Here is a 21,023-nt window from a genome sequence, read left to right as displayed (position 1 = left end):
CAAATATTTTTATTGGAGATAGCAGAACAAGTACAACATAGTCATTTACATATCACCATATTTTATTTTTAACTTTTAACTATAACATCACAACTAATGAAGGTGAAGAAAAAAAACAAAGTAAAAAAAACAAATAAACAAACCAAAACCAAACAACATTAAAAAAGAAAAAGAAAAGTGGGAGGTTGAGTCTTGTCAGGGAATTAAATAGTTTTTTTACTAGAGTAAAGGGGATAGACTGAGAGTTTACCAGCATACTTAATAGATCAGGTTAGGAATGACTGATTGATTACACATGTAGTTTGGAGGAGTGGTTGACAGGTTATTTAAATACTCAATAAATGGTCTCTATAACTTGAAGAAACCATCAATGGCTCCCCTAAGAGAGAATTTTATTTTTTCCAAGCTAAGAAAAAACATTACATCACTCAACCAGATTGAAAATGAGGGTGGTTTTTGGAGATATCCCAGATAGCAATAGCCTTCTTACTATAATATGGCTAGCAGTGGGTGTGGTTGTAGTGGTATATGTTAGACAGTAGATAACCTATTAAACATTTAAGACAAGTAACATTGCAGTTGTGGACATGACCAATACATATGAGGGAGATGTGCTTGGGGCTCACGACAACAGTCACATTTTGAATCAGGATATAATTCAGCCATAATTCATAATATTAAGAGGGAATGAAATATCTAATTGAAACTGTGCATGATCTGAATTTATTATGGCCACATATTCCCCTGATACAACAGAGCTGAGAAAGTATCTATAACAACAATCAATATGAGAACATGCTTGGACATGTGAATAAAAAGAAAACTTTTTAGATAATGGATTCAATGATTTCCAAAGATCAAGTCAGCATTATTCTCCATAAATGCTGAAAGAGACTTTTCGATACAATTACATTTTGGGGATTGGAATGGGCCAGTAATGGATCAAGAACAGAGTTCAGATCCCTTCCAAAAATAAGTTCATGGGTGTTTAAATCTGGAAGACAAGACAGAAGTCTGTTAATCAATTCAGTATTGTCCCTACTGGGAGCATGAACGTTAACTAATAAAACGAATTTGAAATAAGATTCCTGTCACGCAGATGTATCTTTTATTCAGGTCTGATTTTATATCTGAGGCTGTAAAATACATTCTATTATTGATCAATATTGCTACACCTCTTGCTTTTGTTAGATTTTGAGTGGAATATTTGGCCAATCCGAGGTTTATGTAGTATCTTTTGATCATCTATTTTTAAATGGGTTGCTGCAAAAAGATATCTGCTTTTAAGGTTTTAATATGAATGAACACTCTACAGTGTTTTACTGGACTTTTTAGTCCATATACATTCATCATTAAAGGGCCACCTGGCCTATTTCCTGATATCTGATATATGAGCCATAGACTTAGTTCCAATCAGAGCTGAGTTGGCTGGTGCCATACTTTGTAAAAAAAACCCGGACATTTCCTTATCAAGTTTAGAAAATAATTCAAACTGACTATAAGTCTGACACAAAGAAGCAAACAAAACTACTGAAAAAAATGTACCTACAAAGTAATAAACAAAAACCAACATTTCTCACATAAAAAGAGAACAAACGAATTGAGGGAACTGCAGGTGACAAGTGTTATACCACCGGTGCACCCTCTTCTCTCCAACTGAGAGATATCAGAAATGACAATAAGCATACATGGTGAACTGCATATTACCAAACCTAGTGTACTCTAAACAAAATAGAAAAATACATTGGAGGGTGTTATGTTGATTAACTGCCTACAGTGTCTGAATTACAAATCCGTATTTAAAAAATCTACCAGTAGAAAAATTAAATTACAATATTACTTTGATTGATGTCCATTGTACAGTTTGGCACAGGGTAGTCTACAAACTTGGGCCGCAGCCCTATGGTTAAGAATCACTGGTCTAATAGAACTGAAGTCCAAAAGATCACCATTTGAAGTTTATCAATGACATAATGCACAGACATAATCACTCATACTCCTTCACTTCTGCTGTATGTAATTGTACGTCACATTGAGTTTACGCCTGCTGTATGAAATGTGCTATATAAATAAATTTGACATGACTTGATTTGACTCACCCCAGTGACCATTGCAAAAAGCTTCAGTCTCATCAGGTGTGTCAGAGAAAAAAGACCTTATTTTATACCTTGAGCCGAGCGGGTTGAAACAGGCTGAATCAAACATTTTTCTTGTAGAAACTGTCTTTCATGTTGTTAAGAGCTGGCAACTTATGGTCATCACAAGCTCTTTCTTTGGGTAATAATGGAGCTGGATGATGAAAGCTCTAGGTCCTCTATTACTCCCTTCATTCTTGGTTGCTCTTCCAAGTTGCTATGCCCTGTACAATAAAAGTAGCATCGAGAAATGTTCACGACAGTAGTGGTGATAACTTTCAGGAGGTCTGATCCTTCCATCTTCTCAGGGATTCCCATTATTCTCATATTTGAACATCAGGATCAGTGTTTCAGTTCAACCACCTCATCCAAAAGCTTCTCATTCTCTGATTGCAGTGATCTGCAACAGGACTCTAGTTCAACAGTCTTGTCATTGTGGGACATGAGTGACATTTCCATCTTTGTAATGTGCTGCTTTTGCGCATAGATGGTTGATGTGATGGATTCCAATGTCTTTTTACTAGGGGTTAGAATGTTTCTAGCAAAGTTGAAAACTGTTGAAAATCACCACCCAAACATTTTCCAAGTCATTAGGAAGTAGTGGGTCCAAGCATACTCATAGCAGGATGGCTAGCTGGGTTTTGGATAGCTTCTTCATCATCAGCTTGGGAGCCATCATGTTAAATTGGCTTGCACCAATCTTTTCTCTTTTTACCACGCGTGGTCAAGCAAAGAAAATGAAACCTATGCTGATAACAGTTTAAGACTCAGGTTAAGTGTGAATAATGTTCACTGGAGCAAGAACGAAGGTAAAATATGATATCAGTCTACAGGGTCACCTTTACTAGCGTCTTCTACCGCTGCATGCTCAATCAGAAATCCTACTCCGTTTTTTCCTATTTGTTTTGTGAGGATTACTTCCACGCTCACAGTTACATGCTATTTAGCTTGGCAGGGAAGTTGAAAAAAAGGCATTGGGTATGTAAGGAGCTATTTTAATTAGGAAAAATAATTTATCTAACATTTGTGGAATGTCCCCTAATCACCTGCAGTGGTTTCTGTGGGTACACCTGGATGACTACAGAAAATGGATCCAATTTTCAGCTATTATCATCTTAAAGGAATAATCACTGTGGCCCTGATGTATTACCTGCGAACGTGAAACACATTAGTCATAATCTAATGTCATAAATGTTCTGTTTTACGAGTCTGCTCCATTTATTTTGACATTAATTTTGTTTTCCATAAGGCTTTTTAATGATTAATGTCAAATGAAATTTCACTAGTGGTTGTTGTTGTATGAATAGTAATGGTTGACCTATGGCTGTAAAAATACTCACCCCTAAAAAGGCAGAGAGGAACTTGTCCAATTATCATGGGTATAATCAAGGCTTGAGAAGCACTTTTTGTGCCAGACCTTGAGAGCAGTGTTAAAGAATTCCAAACCCGGAGGCCAAAACAAATATGCCTCTCAGCCATTTGTAAAGCTAACCAAGTCAATAAAGTTTACAATAGGTGATTAAAGAGGAGGGACTGTACACATGAATGGTGAGGGGAGGTGGGAATAGGACTGGGTTCTTGGAGCAGATACCTCCATTAGTGGAAGTTAGTGAATGCAGGGAAACTATATTTGGGTGTTTATATTTGGGTGGGGTCGTATCAGCTATGCAGGGATTTAGATTGACTTTATAGTTGGTTCCTTGGCCCACAAAGAAACTCTTCAGCTGTGTGATCATGTGCTCATGTTCAGACCCACTGCAGCTGTGTTCATTTATAACCTTACTGTGGCATGGCTGCATGACAGTGGTGAATGAGGGGACATGTAAAATCAAATGCGTGTTAAAGATGACATGCCTATGCCAGGTGTTGCTGCATGTCGTATGTACAGATTGGATGTGTGTGCGTTACTGTCTGTGTTGTTTACAGTACTGTATTCTGGCCTATAGTTAGGCTATATAAGCCCGGGTGTTGAACGGCTGCTAACGATTACATGCTTTAGACAGGTGTTTTGCTGTACGAAGCGTTTGCAACAGCTGTAAACGGCCATCAGAGATTGGGTCACTGTAACGTAATGAGCTCCTTCACAGCCGGGGATTTAGCTGTGTGTGTTCTAGACTGAAAAAACAGTCTAGCCTGGAATTGCAGAACTCAACAAATCCTCCCATTAGTAGGATAGGAGAGATTTATAGGAGCGGACCAGAGGAATGTATGGTGAGATTCTGAAGGGAAAGGGGTCTCCTACCTCTAGCTTAGAAGATGATGTTTTTTACCCTTTAGTTTTATTTTGCATCTGGTTTTGAGTATCTGGGTTCCAAATTAGAGTGATTGGTAGTGTTACAGGGAAAAAAACCACATCATATGATCTGCTGAACCTTTCAGCTCCTTCAACTTTGAGCTTAGACGTCGAAGCTGCTTTTATGTGCTGATAAACTATGAATACGTCAGGACACATAAACAAAATGTTCTGACTATAAGAGGTGATTATTATTACAGTAAAGTTTGTTAACTATTACATCCCTAAGCAATACCAGTATCTAAAGTAGCCTGCACCTTCATGTATACAACTAACAGCACTTGCAGAAATGTCAATTACATTCTCTGTGGACTGAAAATGCACACTTAGTGAAATTGAAGTGAATTGAAGCACAAAAAAACACAGGCTGACAGTAATTTCACCTTTAGAACATAGACCACAGTCATTGGTCTTTATGACCTCCAGTAAAATCAGGAAACATTTTCACTCCAACTTATTAAATGATGTCCCTCCCATATGAATAGGTTGATGGTCCATCAGACACTTCCTCTTGAGAAACCCTTCATGTGTGTGAGCCCCTCAACAACAGTGTGACAGTCAGGCGTGCTGACATTTGTTCGCTTCCAATTCATCTCAAGTTTTTTTTTTGTCTCTCTTCACCTGTATTCATCCTTTGAGAAGTTGTTGAGTAGGCGTTCTCCCTTTCAGCATTATCCTGCAGTGTAGTCATACTGTTACACACATTCACACCCAGTACTGCTCAGTATACCAACAGCTGTGTGGGTGGTCACTGTGTGGCTCTACTGGAGCAGCTGGGGGTGAATATGCCCTGCTCGTGGGCATCTTGATAGTAGGGCATTACTCACTGACTTTTCCCACCAGCACTCTAATAGTCTGAGTTTGAATCTGTGTCAGAGTGACCCTTTCCCATTTAAGCAGGTCTCATTGAGAAATGCCACTTTGCCATTTTTACCCCCTGCCCCACATTTTGCTCCTTAGCCCTTCATTGTGGTCTCGATGTGAAGTTCCCCCAGTCTCCAACTCCCTGGTAACTGCTTACTTGCGGCGTTCCCAGGCTCAGGCTAGTGGCACAGCTCCCAGATCAGGGCTGGGAGACAGAGGGGTTTCTCAGGAGACGAAACACAAATACAGGGATCCAAATAACTTAATCACCAGCGGGGCTATTAGGCGCGGGATCTTAGGGGCTTGCCACAGGGAGGGTGTTTGTGTCTGTAGTAAGGCAGTAGAGGGGTAGCTGGGGGCTGGAAGGACAATGAAGGTGTTTGGTTAAATGTAACCAGAGGTTGTGTTAATTTGTGATAGATCATGTTGTTAGGTTATATGTGCTATTTGGTTCAGAATATAGACTTTAGTTTTCCCTTCTCTCACCTGGAGTAGAAGGAATTCTGCTGCTCACTCGTACTGTAAACAAGCTTTAAACTGCTCTTACTTAATTATTTATTCATTAATTTGTTTATTTTTCCTTATGTAAAGTAATGTATTTGTTTTTGTTTAGTTTAGATTTTTAAGAAAAGCCCTGTATAAACACATCTGCTGGATCTGAACAGAAAAATGTTGAATATCATTTATTTATTTACAGTTGAACCTGAGTGTGTAAAGCTCTAATTACAGTAATTAAGACCAACTATGGCTGACCTTGTTTTTTAAAGTCCAGACATATAGCATGTGTATTGCCTCAGTGTTTGTGTCTGTCTGCTATGAACTAATTTCTCAAAGAGTGACATGCTTCGTAAATACCTCCTTCTTCACATATAGAACAAAGGCATTGCTACTGACCCCTGCACCTCTCAGAGGATGTTGGCGTAAATATTTTTAAGCAGAAGCTTGATCATGTGCACTTTAGCGCTCTCTAGGGTGAGTTGTTGCGGAGGTGTCATTAACCTCATGAAAAACATCTTGAACATGTCTATTTGTTCCACTATGATTGAAGTAAACTGGAGCATCAGGGGCTGAGGTGTTCTACTAGTGATAATAACAAAGTTGACTCTTGTTTTTTTGTCTGGTTCATGTACAGGTATATCACTCATCCCCTCATTCCCTAGTTAGGCCATTTTTAAAGCAAATTGCCCGTGAGAACACAGATAAATATGATGTCACAAGGGAGCATAATCTAATCTGCAATCTACAGCCCAACAGGTGGCTCAGGCAGGCATGTCATTGCATTCTCACAATATGCGCCCCTTTTTTTTTCTGTTTGGATAGGTGTCTAGCAGATACATCATAATGTGAAGAAAAGCATGAGTTGGCATGAGTAATGACCAATGTCCAATGTTATTCATGTCTCTGTTTCTGTCTGTCTCGCTTTCTCTCTTCAGTCAAAGTTCTCCCAGCGGCAACAACGCATGATTAAGAACCGTGAGTCAGCATCCCTGTCTCGTAAAAAGAAGAAAGAGTATCTGCTCTCACTGGAAGCTCGCCTAAAAATGGCGTTGTCCGAGAATGAAGTGCTCAAGAGCGAGAATGGCAACCTCAAGAGACAGCTGGAGGGCCTGCTAAGTGAGGTCAGCAGTACTTCCATACAGCACAAATCAGGGCTGCAAAACTGAACAAATGCTGACATTTCCACAGCAAGTTTTGAGGAGAGACAAATGAAATGTGCATTCATACATGACTCATAGCTTTGATTTATACTTTGTAATGTAACATGGCTTCCTTTTTTTCTGCAGCATACAGTACTAAAGACAGCATCACCCAAGAGAAGAGCTGTGTGTCTCATGGTGGTCTTGGTGTTCCTGGTGCTTAATGTTGGACCAATGAGGTAAGCATGTAACATTCTGCATGTTGTTTTAAGTGTACTATACAACAACTGGATTAAGTGTCCAATAGCTAAAATTCAGTTCAAGCCAAAAGAACTCTGACAATGGCAGAGACTGTAGCTCACGATATAAGTACAGTAGGTAACATATCTTAGATGCACAAAATTTTGATTTTGGGGGAAAACAAATGGGAAGCCCCATGAGTCACTGTGGGGATCACGCCTGTCGACATTACACAGAGATGTTATTGAAAACAGTGCACCACATTTCCCAACATTGAAGTAATATGTTCATGTTTCCAAAACCTACTTCATCCACTTACAGTTTATAAAGTTAATTAAAATATTGGCCTAAAAACTAAATACACTTCTATCCAAAAATGTTGCTAAAACTTTGCAGACATAGCATTGCATTCATTCATAATACACAAAAAAATGGAACCAAAGCACCTGAACTTACTAATAATCTTTTGGTACTATCCAGAATAATGTAGTCCAGTGATGCTATCACTGTACATGTTGAGTCTTATCCTGAATAAAACTGATCTAGTTGGTAAATAAACCGATGATTAATAGTTCAGCCATGCAATATTACTTTTGTGTGTTCCCTCCATTCCTCTGATATTGTTGCTAGAGTTTATAGGACTCTGTGATTCATGAGTCAAAACCCTCAAAACAGCCCTGTTGGGATGGGTGAAAAGTAAACATTTACCAGTTGCTAATGTAAAGACAGAAGTCATTTCAGGCTTAAAAAAGTTTGAATGTGTGAGGTCTTCTTATCTGGGCTTATATTAAGTCATAGAGTTATATAAAACGACACCAGGGGAAAAAAAGAACTTGATTCCACCCAGCTAGCAGATGGAGGGATGGTGTAATTCCACAACCTCAAGCTCATAGTGCATCTCCAACTGTAACGACAGACTCTGTGCTCTCATATTATAAAAATGTTTATTTTCCCCGGGGGGATAACTTTCTCCACAAGGATGCAAACATCTACCCTGATTATTGCTTTGATAGTCTGTGAGTTCTCTGGACTGGGAATGTGCTCTTTGAGTTGTGGGATCTCAGATTTGTTCTCTTGAGCTTAAACATGAATACGTTTCTTGGGACCTGTGAGTAAGTTTGCTTTTGCGACTTGAGTGGTATTCACAGTAGCTAAAGCCTTTGTGTGTCTGTACCTGTGCCTGTATCTATGTGTTTTGTGTTTGGGCTCCCCTTTGGAATGCGAAATATGCCCGCTTTTGAGGTCAGATCCCTTTGAAATGAAAATGCCACCCAGTGTAGTAATACCGTTGAATGAGACTGTGTGTATTTTTGCTTGTCTGTGTGCCCCAGTGTGCTTTGGCTTATGTAGTCTAGATCAGAGTTCAGATTCTGCTTGTGGCTAAAAACCCTCCTGTGCACAGGATGTGGTCCACATGGAATTCAGCAGCCATTTCAGTTCTACTCAAAGTTCTTCTCTTGAGTTTGTTTCTACCATCTACAAGTGTCTTGATTTTTACTTCACCTGTCTCTTCTCTATTTCATCAGTTTGTTTCAAGGTGGCCCAGGCTCCAAGCTCCAGATTGTCCCCGTGCAGCACAGCAACAGACACCTGTTGGGTTTCTCCCCCGAGGCAGAAACTGAGTTCGAGATGAGCCCAGAGCCCCTCGGCAGCGGCCCCTCTCAGATGGCCGACAGGTAATGAGCTCAACCCCCAACACTTTTCACAACACTCACTGTATTTACCAACCGTGTCAGCAGAACAGGATGCACCTGTGCCTGGGCTTAGTCTGAACTGGTGCAGCTCATTACAGCACGTGTAAACATGTGCGCCAGCCGATAACCAACTCTGTCCAAACGTCTGCCTTTCAAAGGCCTTCAGGCCCCCAGCTAGTTGGCCAACAGTTGTGCTATGAGTAATAAGGTGGGAAATTGGGGTCAGGCCTTGTATGACATCCAACTTTGTATAGCTAGTAACAGCTTATTTTTCTAAAGGGTTATATGTTTTTCTTTCTTTTTTTAAAATGCAATAGAGGCCCACCCGTCTCATTTGTAAATTGCATAAATAACATTCTTGTTTGGTACATTACCTGCAGCCCCACGTCCTGAAAATCATGTTTTGCAGGGTGGTCAGATTCCCTTTGGCATTGCCAGCCTGTGTTGTGTCAGATCTCTGCGTAAGGTATATCACATGTTAATGCAAACCATTCATCTGCAGTATCAGATTACCTGGCAGCATTAAACCAACGCAGGCAGGAAGGAACACATTAGCCTTTACAAAAGGGGTGACAGCACCAAACGCAGCAGAGAGGAGCATGATGGGGGAAGCATGCAACCTAATCTTGGGGTCCCTCTTAACAGGAAGGTGTGTGTACGGGAAGGTTAATATGGGCCCCTCGGTTAGAGTTATGATGAGGCCTCTGTGGTTTGACATGTTGTCTCGAGGAACCATTTCCAGAACATTTTAGGGACAAGAAAGTGAGGCGTGGTTGACGTGCCAGCTCAGATCAGGGAGGCCCAGGGGAGGGATTACGTCTAAGGCAGACGTTATGGTAACAGGCCACCTGCAGGTGGGCACTGACTATGGACAGTCTACATCAGCACCTCAAGCAACATAATCACTCACTTATAGAGAGGTATAACAGTTGTGATTAAAGTCACAGTAACATCTGAGGAGGAAAGTCAAGTCATGCAATTCAGTGTGCTGCTCATCCATATGTATGTTGGTTTGTACATTTTGTTTGTCATGCTCTCACCTGGTGGTTATGTTCAGTTCTCTGAGCAAAATTTATGGTGGCATGTGGACGTGTTTTCCCAGTCTCCCTACTTCCCTTCTGAGTACAAGTCAGCATTTTCATGCATACTTTAAGTGACTAAAGCTCTGCCACCTCTGCACATGTTAAGCATCAAGAAATGTAATCAGTAAAATTCATTTGTAACCAATAAATTTGAATATGTTTATAATTGGCCCCACATTGAAGCAAGTGCTGGCTTCTGGTGTCCTGTTGCTTCCCATTGCTCTGGGTGTTTCACCTCCATCAGAGTGCAGGCAGCCACATTGGTTCTCAGTTTGTATTGAAAGCAAATCCTCCACATGTAGAAAACATTTATAGCATAATGTTATTTGAATTTCATACATGGATATCTGAAATCCTTGTAAATGTATCGCTTTTCTCTGCTTAACACACACTGTCTGCTTTCTGTGTTTCTGTTGTAGCTCTGAGGATAAGGCCCTGATGGTGGTGAAGGATCCTATCTTTCTCAGACCACCTCCTCCATGCCAGCCATCTGTTAACAGGACCAAGTGCATTGAGTAAGTAATCTTCATATAAGACCAGAAAATAGATCAAGTCTTAGCCCAAATTGAAAAAAAAAAAAAATTATATATGCCTTTAAACATGTACTTACTTTGATTGGCAGGTTGGCCCATGAGTTGAGGGGTTGGGTCCACCGTCATGAAGTGCAGCAGACCAAGTCCAGACGCATGAGTAACAACAATCACAAACCCACCAGGACCATTCTTGTAAGTCACACAGCATGTCTAATGTGTCATGCAAAAAATTTACACAATGTTCAGATTGCATTAAAATTCGCAATCTGAACTTCACTTGTGCTTTAGGCCATTACATTACATTACAAACCAAAGCCTCTCTTTCACCACTGTTTCACCTCTCCTCACACCTTCCCCTTTTCTGCCTCTCATTTCTCTTTATTGGGCTGAGTTTAATCCAACAGCCCCTGAGAAAGTAAACACAACACTTAGAGGGGGAGCTGTAGGATTAGTGCCCCCTGCTCTTTTTTTCCATCGTTTTTTCAAGATCTGTCACAGTAAGTCCAGTCCACCAAGAGCTGCCTAGTTGGTATATGTCCATTCCTCACATAAGAGTAAATAGAAATGTAGATCTGTTTATATTTCTTACAGACACACTTAAAAACTCCAACACGGCCATATTACCGTGATATCCTAAATGTTTTATTGTATTTCTGCTCCTTTGATCGGTGTCCTTGTTTGAGGATTCATCTTTGACAACTAGCTGTTTCCCTAAACTGTGAACAGGATAAATCCAACAGTTCATATCTTAAAATTCATAAATGTGGTTTATGAGGCAACAAAACAAATTGGGTTGATATGTGTGGATTGATCTTAGATGTATTCTAGCTGTTTTAAATTGATGGTCAGCTGTAATGGTTTGAATGGAGTCTGTATTTATATTCTCTACACCGTTGCCAACAGCTTATCCTGCTCTCTCTAATGGGTAGTTGATGTTGATATACACAGGATTACAGCAAATCCTCTCTCTTTCTTTCCTAACAGAATAAGGAGAATAAGGAGGCGGAGAGTGCCCAGATTGTGACGGTCCAATACACAGAAACTACTGAGGAGAAGTGAGTTATGGCCCAATTTAAAGTATTTGTGTCAGATTCAGAAAAAGCAAACCAGTAGATTAAAACAAATTCACAGTAATAACAAATATCAACTTTTCATATTTCAAACACTTACCTAATATCAATGACACATGACTCAGAAAGAGATCAGATAATCCCCCTTTGCATTTCTCAGATGACTAAAATACTGGAGTTGTCTTATTGCAACTCTATTATTTAAAGCGTTTGTAAATGTAACCTTAGTATACATATAGTATTATTTGACCAAAGTGGACTTTTTACGATCTGACTGATTTATGATGCACTGATTTTAAAGGATGACACCAGTGCACTGTTTCGGAAATTTGGCAGTCAAGAACCTTTCCTGCAGGACTGCACTACATTATGCATTTCAGATCAAACAGATGGAGTCAATAGTTTTTTGGCCACCCATAGATTTTTTATTTTCTCAGTTGCAAGTCTGGCAAAGAAACATTCAAATCTAAAGAAGTAAAGAGAAACATTTCAGCAGTTAACTTCAAATGGGACACCAGTCCAAATGTCAGGCCACAGCAGTAGAGTCTGCCAAACCTCTTTAGTCTCTACTGTGTTATAGCACTGGGTCATGATACCAGACTAGTGGACTAGTGACTGAGATACAACTCAGTGTGACCAATGTGAGTCAATCTGAACAAAATACACAAAAAGTGGTCAAATATAATATAGGGTACCAACCAAAATTATTAGCCATCAGCATCTAATCAATGGTATCGGTGTTGTCAGTTTTTAAACACACATTGATTGAACCCCAAGTTGTTTTTTTCTGGATTTCTGGATATTTTTATTTCCCTTAAACTTCACATTTATCTACAAACTTTTTCCTTTTTTTCATCAAAAGGAATCCTGGCAATGAGCTGCAGGTATACTACGCACCCCATCACACCTATAGTGACTTCTTTGATGAACTCAATCGTCGTGGGGACACTTTCTACGTAGTGTCTTTTCGCAGGGTAAGTTTCAACTTGTCTGGTGCATGACACTGATTTGACTGGGGCAGCTGGCTCCCACATAAAATCTAACACAGTGGTTGAAAAGACCAGTTTATAAGATTTTTTTGCAACCAATTGAAAACCCCTCCTCCTCCACCGCCAAGCATGTAGGAGAACCTATGGTGACCGCAAAACTTGCAAAAAAGACCCTCTCTAGAGCCAGTGTTTGGTTTGTCCGTTCTGAACTGAAACTTTCATTGTAGTGAAATGATGGCCACCGTGGAAGGGGGTCTGCTCCCTGTGTACACATATAAGGCTCCTTCTAAAGTAACAAAATATTCTTGTTTTCGTGGAATTATACACTGCTTAAATATTATTATTAATATTATATTCAATTACTGCCAAGTCTGTTCTGTAAGATTCCATTAAATCTTACACACTAATCCTCTAAATTGATTACATAAAGTACAATTAGAACAAGATTTCACGGTAAGTTTTCATAGCTCAATACTAATTAACTTTAATTTCATCTGACATGAGATTTACTTTCCCCAACTGGCCATAAAAGTGTAATTAATTACAGAAAGACTGACTTCTCAATCATAAATAATATGTATTAATCATATTAGTCATTAGTAATAATATAAGTGCAGGGTAGGGGGAAGGGGTGAAACACACACCCAAGAGTGGAACTACACATTTCCAGTCTAGTTTCCTTGATCCATTTCCAATCATCAAGACCATATTTTAGACCATATGTCACTGTTAATCTGCGTGGTCTTTATTCATTTCACTACTTTCCCGTATTTGAGACTCTGGACCTGTTTTTAATTAGCTCTGTTGATATGATTAATCATGGTCATCATACTCAGAGAGAGTTCTCTAATTAGTTTTTTTGATGGGCTTATCTTTTTGAGTGCTATCCTTTCTTCCCAAAATCATGTTATTATTATAATTTAGAACAACATTCCACTGTTGTGCTCTTGAGTTCTAACCAAACAAAAAGAAAAGTTAGAAAACCTACACATTGGCTTCACTTTGAACTTTACCTATTAAAGTATATATTTATTACTGAAACAACAACTTGCTGTGTTCTTATTATTGTCACTGAACTATGCCAAAAAACATTTTTGCTTCCATATTTGTCTGAAAAGTTTGCTAATAGATAGACCTATTTGGTTACTGTTCCAAAGGTCTGGATGATGTTCAGTTGGAACAGAAAAGTAGCTGATATACCACTCAGTGGCTAACCATACCCTGGACAAGGATTTAAGAGTTTTTAAATCCTCAGGATTAGTCAATGGGGCGGGAGTTTTCAAGCATATGGTCAAAGATCAATAACCTCTGTCATTAAGCAAGTCACAAAGTTCTGGCTGTGAGTTGGCATAGTGACAACAGGCACAATGGTAACAATGGCGTAGCCGAGTTGAGGGCCTCTACGGGTCAAGTAGCTGTCCTTCAGTTTCTAGCAGCTTTGTTATGTGTGAGAACTGAGAAGTGAGGGTGTTATCCAAAGTGAGGGCGTTACAGTTGATCAAAAAATAAAAGCAACATTGAACTTAGAATGCTCAATTTAACATTATAGAGAAATACCTTTTTTCCCAAGAAAAGGTTTGATTGCGGCTGATCTGAGAATTCTGTTGAAAAACATTTCTTGCAATATCGTCAGAAATGTATTCTTTAATAACATCATGTAGAGAAATTAATACTTATAACACTTTCCTCAAATTTTTAATTACCTATATTAATTTAATCAGAATCAAAAACTAATAAAACTCCATAACTACATATTTGCATTTGCTGTTTGGGGTTTTTTTTATAATTTGCTGAAGTGGACATGTCCTTGGTGTAATAAGAGGGAGAGGTCAGAGTAATCAACAATACATTATTGGGGATATAAGACAAACACACTGTAAGAAGCATGGGAATGACTCCCTAGCACGCGCTGATTGCATAGATTAGTCATGTTATGTCAGCTTGACCTTTTTAATTCTTACAGACCTTTATTAACTTTCTCAGTCCATTTATTTGCCTATATTTTGTTTCCTGGGTTTCAGGATGTGTGTGACAGCAAAAAAGGGTGTGCTTTTTCTTTTTCTTCTCCTTTTTTTTTTTTTTTTTGTTCCACTCAATATGATGTTATTATAATGCTGCCAAATCTCTGGATTAAATTTGGAATGCATTTGGATTTTAAAGCCAGTCACTACCAATTTTTACTGTTGTCCCGTCTAGGCAAACATTTTATGTAGAGTTCATCATGGTCCATTCTGGCCCCCTCCAGCAGTTAAGGTCACTCCCTTATGTTCATGCTTAGGTTAAGGTTACTTTAAGCCCTCACCCGATATATTTCTGCCTGTGGTTTTGTTTAAGTGTGAAATGAGGTGAGGTGATGGAAAACATAACTCTCAACAGGACCAAAATATGGAACTGCACTTACTCTACCATCATTTTTGTGGTCTCGCTCCACTTTTTGTGTTGTTTTACCACCTGTGGCTTTATGTAAGTGTGCATTGAGGTGAGGTGGTGGAAACACTGGCTGCTTTCACTGTGGACTGTATCCAATAACATTCAAGGGAAATTCACCTGTTGTCATGGCAGCTGCAGCTGTTATGTCAGTTCGACGAGCTTGCCTGTCCCCTTGATGATGAGCAGTAATGCGGTTGGTGTTTTCATACCTCCTGCTGCCCCCCCCCCCCCAACACAGTCATGGCACCCATTCAATTTTAGGATTTAATACTCCCCTTGGTGGTTTACAGTTTATCCTCAGAGCCCTACAGTGCTATGAGCATGTGTCACACAAAACCTTTAATTCTGACACACTAGTAATTAAGATTACTCTCTGGCTGCTAGTGCAAAATTCAGGGTAATTTAGAAAGCCTTGTAGGCTGTGTATGAAGAACACATTCATACTTAAAGTGACAATGGCAGATTATAATATAAAGCCTCCCACAAAGGTCCTTTTTGTTTCTCTACACCCTCTCTATTATATAACTCTTCTGACTATAGCAGAACAACAGCCCTAATTTTTCATCTCGCCCAGGCTGAGCTTTGCAAGTCAAGTGTAGTTAGGTACCTGCCAGTTTACTCTTCTTAATAGTGCTTTTTGTCTTATATACCAGCAGTCATCTGTTCGTTGTTCAAATACAGCAAAAGCTCAAACAGCCCTGATACTTTTTGTGATTGGATGTATTTCTTTTCTTGCATGGTGAGAGAAAATAGGATCTTTTGATGTTCCATCTCATTCTTAAATTACATAAAATATCATATCTGAATTTTATCCATCGATTCACAATGTTTTAGTAATGTTTCCAATTATTGATAGTTGTTGGCTCATGTGGTGTCCATTCACTGGTTGCGGTATGTGTGGGGCATACTGAGATGTTTTGTTTTACTGGTTTGGCTCTTCTGTTGTGGTGTTGTCCCAAAAAGTGCAATGGATGCATCTCATAGTTTTCAGAAAATGTAGGGTTTCATTCAGCAATCTTTGACCTACTTATGTTCCATACTCTCTGAATTTCTAATTGGAGACACAGCCCAGCATAATTGTGTGTGTGTGTGTGTCTGTGTGTGTTTGCCGCTCACATGTTTTTGCGGCTCACGTGTGTGTTTGCGACACATGTGTGTTTGCGACACATGTGTGTTTGCGGCTCACATGTGTGTTTCAGAGCATTCCAGTCTTCCGCAACTCCTTCTGAGAGAATGTGCTCAGATTAAAACCTTCCCTCTCATTGTCTAATGAATTGCACAAAAGCTATTGTCAGCAGCTTCTTTAACTGAAGTAGCTTGGTAGTTAAATCCATTTTGATATCAAAGTCCTGGTGGATTAACAAGTACAATAAGTTCTTCAAAAGTGAAGATGTTGAAATGAGAATGGTTTTAACTATTTTGATAATTAGGCGAGGTATGCCTGAAGTGCCCTGTGTGAAGAATTGAAGAATTTTACAATAAGAGAGGGTTAGGGTTAGCTTTCATGGAAATGATGTTTGTATCTTTTTAATCTTCCAAGATGACCCTTGCAATTAACTAACGAAGGACTCGCCGTCTGTCTGTATGCATATTTGTTTTTCAAAAAAGGTTCACACAATCGGCTTCACACTTGGTTGGTGTATAGCTGAGAGGCCAAAGATGAACAGTATTGCATTTTATTGTGTTGAATAATATTAATAAACTATGACTAAACAAGCATACATCAATCCGCTCTTTTCTAGTGGACCCTGTCACATCTGGAGGGGGGGGGGGGGGGGCTTAAGGGCTCTCTGACTGCATGCAATTGCAGCACAGAGTATCTCTGTTGCTAGCTGTCTGCTGAAGAGTCAATGAGTCACAATGAACAGTAGAGGAGACATAGAGATGCTGGTACACGTCTGTTTATCCCATTTTGCAGCATTTAGCAGTGGAGCTGAGAGTGCCAGAGTCAGAAACTCAGTCGCTCTATGTTCCACTGCCCTCCATTTCTATCATCCCTCTCTGTTTTAGTCCTTTCCCTTTCATCTCCTTATTTAGGTCTTTAAGAGACAAGACTGTAAAAGTATGCCATGTACCCTGTCATGTTTTCACACATACCCGGGGGGATAATGTCATTAAATCTGAGTAAAATGCAGACTTTACTTATCCCGTGCCAATGCGCTGACATGGTTTGTTAATAGTTATCAGTAGGGCTCTAGCTCAGAGCTAGAAACTTTGTTCCATATCTTGATCAACATGCACAAAGCCAGCCCTTTTATTTGCTTCCAAATGAGTTGTATTTTCCTCTTGGTGACCTTCTTTCCTTTGCTCTCAGGATCATCTTCTACTTCCTGCCACCAACCACAATAAAGGAAGTCGACCCAAGATGTCTTTGGTGTTGCCAGCCATGAACATAAACGGTAAGAAAGAACTGCAGCACAGACACAACCGTGGTGGGGGAGTTTGGTCACTCGAAACACAATATAACAGATGAAAGACAAGCTTGGAGCAGATTCAAAAGCACGTCGCTCCACAGGAATGCATTACTTAAGAAAAGAAAAAACTAAAGAAAAACTTTTATGACCAAAATAGAACACTTTTGCCTTTTGAGCCTATCAAGGTGATTCTTTTTCATTTTTATATATTCGTAAGTTCTTATCTAGGTTTTCCATGCCAAAAACTTTCTCTGACATCTGGTGTCTTGTTAGTTGAAGGTCTTCACTTTCCTTCCTCAGAGTCCTTTTTCTATGTCCTTCAGCCTCTTATTATACTCTCAGTTGCATTGAACAGTACTGTAATGTGTTTGTACAGCCACTGACCAAACCACATACAAACAAAAACATTAAAAACATTTTTTTTCAATGCTGTCATTCCCTTTTGGCATTGTTTTTTCACATTTTGTACTGGAAATAATAAAGCAGAGGTCTAGCTAGAAAAGTGTGTATTTTAGATGGACTACTATGAAAAACATAATAGTAAGACGTTAATGCTGGAGTGCACGACTTTTGTCTCCCCTCTAGCACGCGCTAACATCATAGGCTCTGCTTTAACCCATGACTCTTTCACTTTAAGAATTTGATCCATTCAGTCTGATAACATTTGGAAAGTCTAGAAGAGCTGCACGATTCAGTTATTTTATCCCTATTGAAGTTAGGGCTAGGCCGGCAGAAGTCTCAAACATGCACAGAATACATTCATCCGGCCAGTGAAACCTGACACCAGATTAAAAACTCTAGCATACTGTGAAATACAGAAAGATTTACCTTAATGTCCATCTATACAAAAGCTTTTATTAATAAAAAGAAGCAATATTAGACCTTCGCCATCTACAGGAAAAAGAAGTAAAAGCTTGTGCAGTTTCTGATACTCTGCTTGCCTCTGTGAAATCCAAGACCTCCTTTTTTTTAGCTAATTAGTAAAAACACCAAACAAAGGTGGCATTCAGTAAGAGATATCCGGTCTGGAAAGATTCTCATTGAGTCAAGAAAAGGATCTTCAATTTGCACATCTGTCATGGATATGTGCAGTCAGCCGTTTGAGTGAGCCACAGGCCAGGTGGGACATGCTGAGCTACGATGTCATCACTATGGTTTTGTTATCTGTGTGACATAAAGGATTTTTGAATTTTACAGCAGTCCACAGTGTGTCACGTAGTCCATGAACCCTCATGAAACCAGCAAACTACTCATTATCATTGATCTGTATGATGGCTGCATGCTAGTGGTGTAAAAGCAAAACCCTTATCTGGCAAGTACAAGTCCACTCCAGATTATAGAGCAGGGACACGTCTCAGTTTGGCTGCGTCATTCCCTCTTTGAGAGTAAACTTCCTATCTACAGCATGTCAGTATGGTTGGCACTCAGCCTGCACTTCGTTTTGGTGTCGGGGGTGGTTTCCACAATCGTTTATTTGACCGCCTGCCCTCAAAAACAAACACATACAAAAACGTTACCAAGTGAAGGCCTTTGTATCTTAACACATGATTGTCATTTGGAGCACTTGTGAAGTAATTTTCCATTAATCATTAAAGTTTATCACAGCTCATCAAAACTTCTCTCTGCGATTCTTAGATCTGCTGGATTATCAATACAGTATTTCCAAATCAATTCATCAGGGTTTGAGCGGAAAGTTGTCTTCCCTTTGTCCAAATACTGCAGAGTTCATTATGAGGTGGCTTCATTTTCACCAAGCCTGCAGGACAAATGAACTGGAAGAAACCTGCTCAAGAGGGACTGTTTAGGTATGGTGTGAGCAATTAGGAAGTCTGCCTGTTGTTGTTGGCTGTTTAACTGACATTTTTTATCACATATCTTTCTAGGTTCTTTGTTATCTCGCTGTCTGTCTGTGGCAAATGACCAGCAGCTGATTTGATTAGTGTTTCAACTAGCTCTGAGAGGAGTGAGTCAGTGGAATATGAGCCTCTTACTCAGCAGGGAAGACATGGCCATTGGGAAATAACTTTTTTTTTTTTCTTTTTTGGACGGGGTGAGGGGGGTTGTTTTGAGATGAAGATTGATGAAGGTAAACATTGTTCTTGGTTGGTCTTGTCAAGGAGGAATGTTAAGGTCTGTGCCGGTCAGATGACCCATTGAAACAGCAGTAAATAATGAAATCCAAGACCTCCTTTTCAGCTAATTGTTGAAATGGGCAAACAAAGGTGGCATTCAGGGAGAGATATTGGGTCTGGAAAGATTCTCGTAGGCTCAAGAAAAGAGTCTTCGATTTGCATGATCTGCTATGGATGCCTGAAAAATCAAAACAGTGTGTTCTTCTGTGCTTCTAGCCCGAGTCCTCTCCCCTGCATGTCTCAGAGGTTAGTGTGTTTGCATCTAATGAACTGGCTGGATCTGAAAGAGAGAGGGAGGGCTAACACCAGTTTTGTGTTATCAAATGCATGTACAGAAGTTTCCAATTCAGTTTCCACAACTGCTCAACCTGGTAGTTTCTCCTCAATCTGACAGTTTGGACTGTAGTTAGAAATCAAGCCAACAGAGGCTGACAGAGTAAAGGATTCGCGGTAAATCTCAAGTAGCGCAACACCCGCATGGTACTCCCTACTTGTACATGTAAAGCCCCATGTGTCACCCAGATGCCATCCATTTCAGATTTATGTTGTCTTTGTTTGAAACTTTGAAGTAAGTAAGTGTAAATGTACATATTCAGTTGGGCGAGACCTTTTAGAAAAGCAGAAATGGCGTCCGCTCCACAGTGGAAGATAATTCTTTCCAGGTCCCTGTTGCTGCTATCCCCTAAGAATGCCTTCCCTCTCCACTCACTAAATGGTTTTCATCTGGAGGAGGTGGTAGACTCTGCTAATCTGGAGTGATCGTTTGGTCTGTCTTTGTCAATAACTGAACACTGAAGATAGAGGCTTTGATGTAAGCCGTCATCCGTTCCTGTCATGCTGCATGTCCACGGTTCAGGGGTTCTGTTAAAAGTTTCTTGACCTTGACCTCCCCGATTCTTTCTGAGAACTTATCTGGCTGAGCAGTCTGTCCTTATAAGGGCTGAAGGGTGTGTTTATTTAATGATCCTCTGAGTTTGAAAGTAGCTCAATCAAGTGGAAGTGACATGTTTAGAGGAGATGAATGTTTTGGAAATGATGTCATTTACAGGTGGATTGACCGTGGGAGACACACTGCAGTCTATTTATACTTGTCTGAGACTGTACATGTGTGCTGTAGCTAACAGGCAGCTTTCACTAGGGGTTCAAGGTAGAGCTACACATCACTGAAGGAGTTGGGGGTCAGATTTTCCTACTCCTCTAATCTAAACAGAACATCTCCACAAGTGCTCTGGAGCTGACTGCAGGGCACTCTCAACAGCACAAGTTGCACTTTGCATCAGAGATTTTTCCTGCCTTTGAGATTCTTGGCAAATTTTCTAATGGTGGAATACTTGACTAACTGTTCAGCATTCATGTGCAAAAATGTAAAAGGTAATAAAGCAATTCATGTTTTTTATGATAGATTTTTCATTTTATGTCTGTAATTCTTAAAATTTCAGTGGACAGTGAGCTCGTTTTCAAGGATATGCAAATGTTTGTGTTGTGTAATTTAGTATCCTATGAGACAATC

The 21,023-nt window shown here is 39.7% G+C and overlaps 1 protein-coding gene across 1 annotated transcript in view; it reads left to right on the top strand.

Annotated features, from left to right (window-relative positions):
- Positions 1-21,023, top strand: part of atf6 (activating transcription factor 6) — a 34,983-nt gene that overhangs the window by 8,562 nt on the left and 5,398 nt on the right. Inside the window, exons 8-15 of the mRNA XM_053322035.1 lie at positions 6,726-6,911; positions 7,077-7,168; positions 8,696-8,845; positions 10,365-10,460; positions 10,568-10,670; positions 11,463-11,533; positions 12,411-12,522; positions 17,282-17,366. Coding sequence (XP_053178010.1) covers positions 6,726-6,911; positions 7,077-7,168; positions 8,696-8,845; positions 10,365-10,460; positions 10,568-10,670; positions 11,463-11,533; positions 12,411-12,522; positions 17,282-17,366 — 895 coding nt within the window. The remainder of the gene's footprint in view (positions 1-6,725; positions 6,912-7,076; positions 7,169-8,695; positions 8,846-10,364; positions 10,461-10,567; positions 10,671-11,462; positions 11,534-12,410; positions 12,523-17,281; positions 17,367-21,023) is intronic.

The sequence above is a fragment of the Scomber japonicus genome, chromosome 7 (assembly GCF_027409825.1).
Source record: "Scomber japonicus isolate fScoJap1 chromosome 7, fScoJap1.pri, whole genome shotgun sequence".
In the NCBI taxonomy this organism is placed as follows: domain Eukaryota; kingdom Metazoa; phylum Chordata; class Actinopteri; order Scombriformes; family Scombridae; genus Scomber; species Scomber japonicus.
The sequence above is the reverse complement of the archived record's forward strand: the minus strand, read 5'-3'. Positions and strand labels throughout refer to the sequence as shown.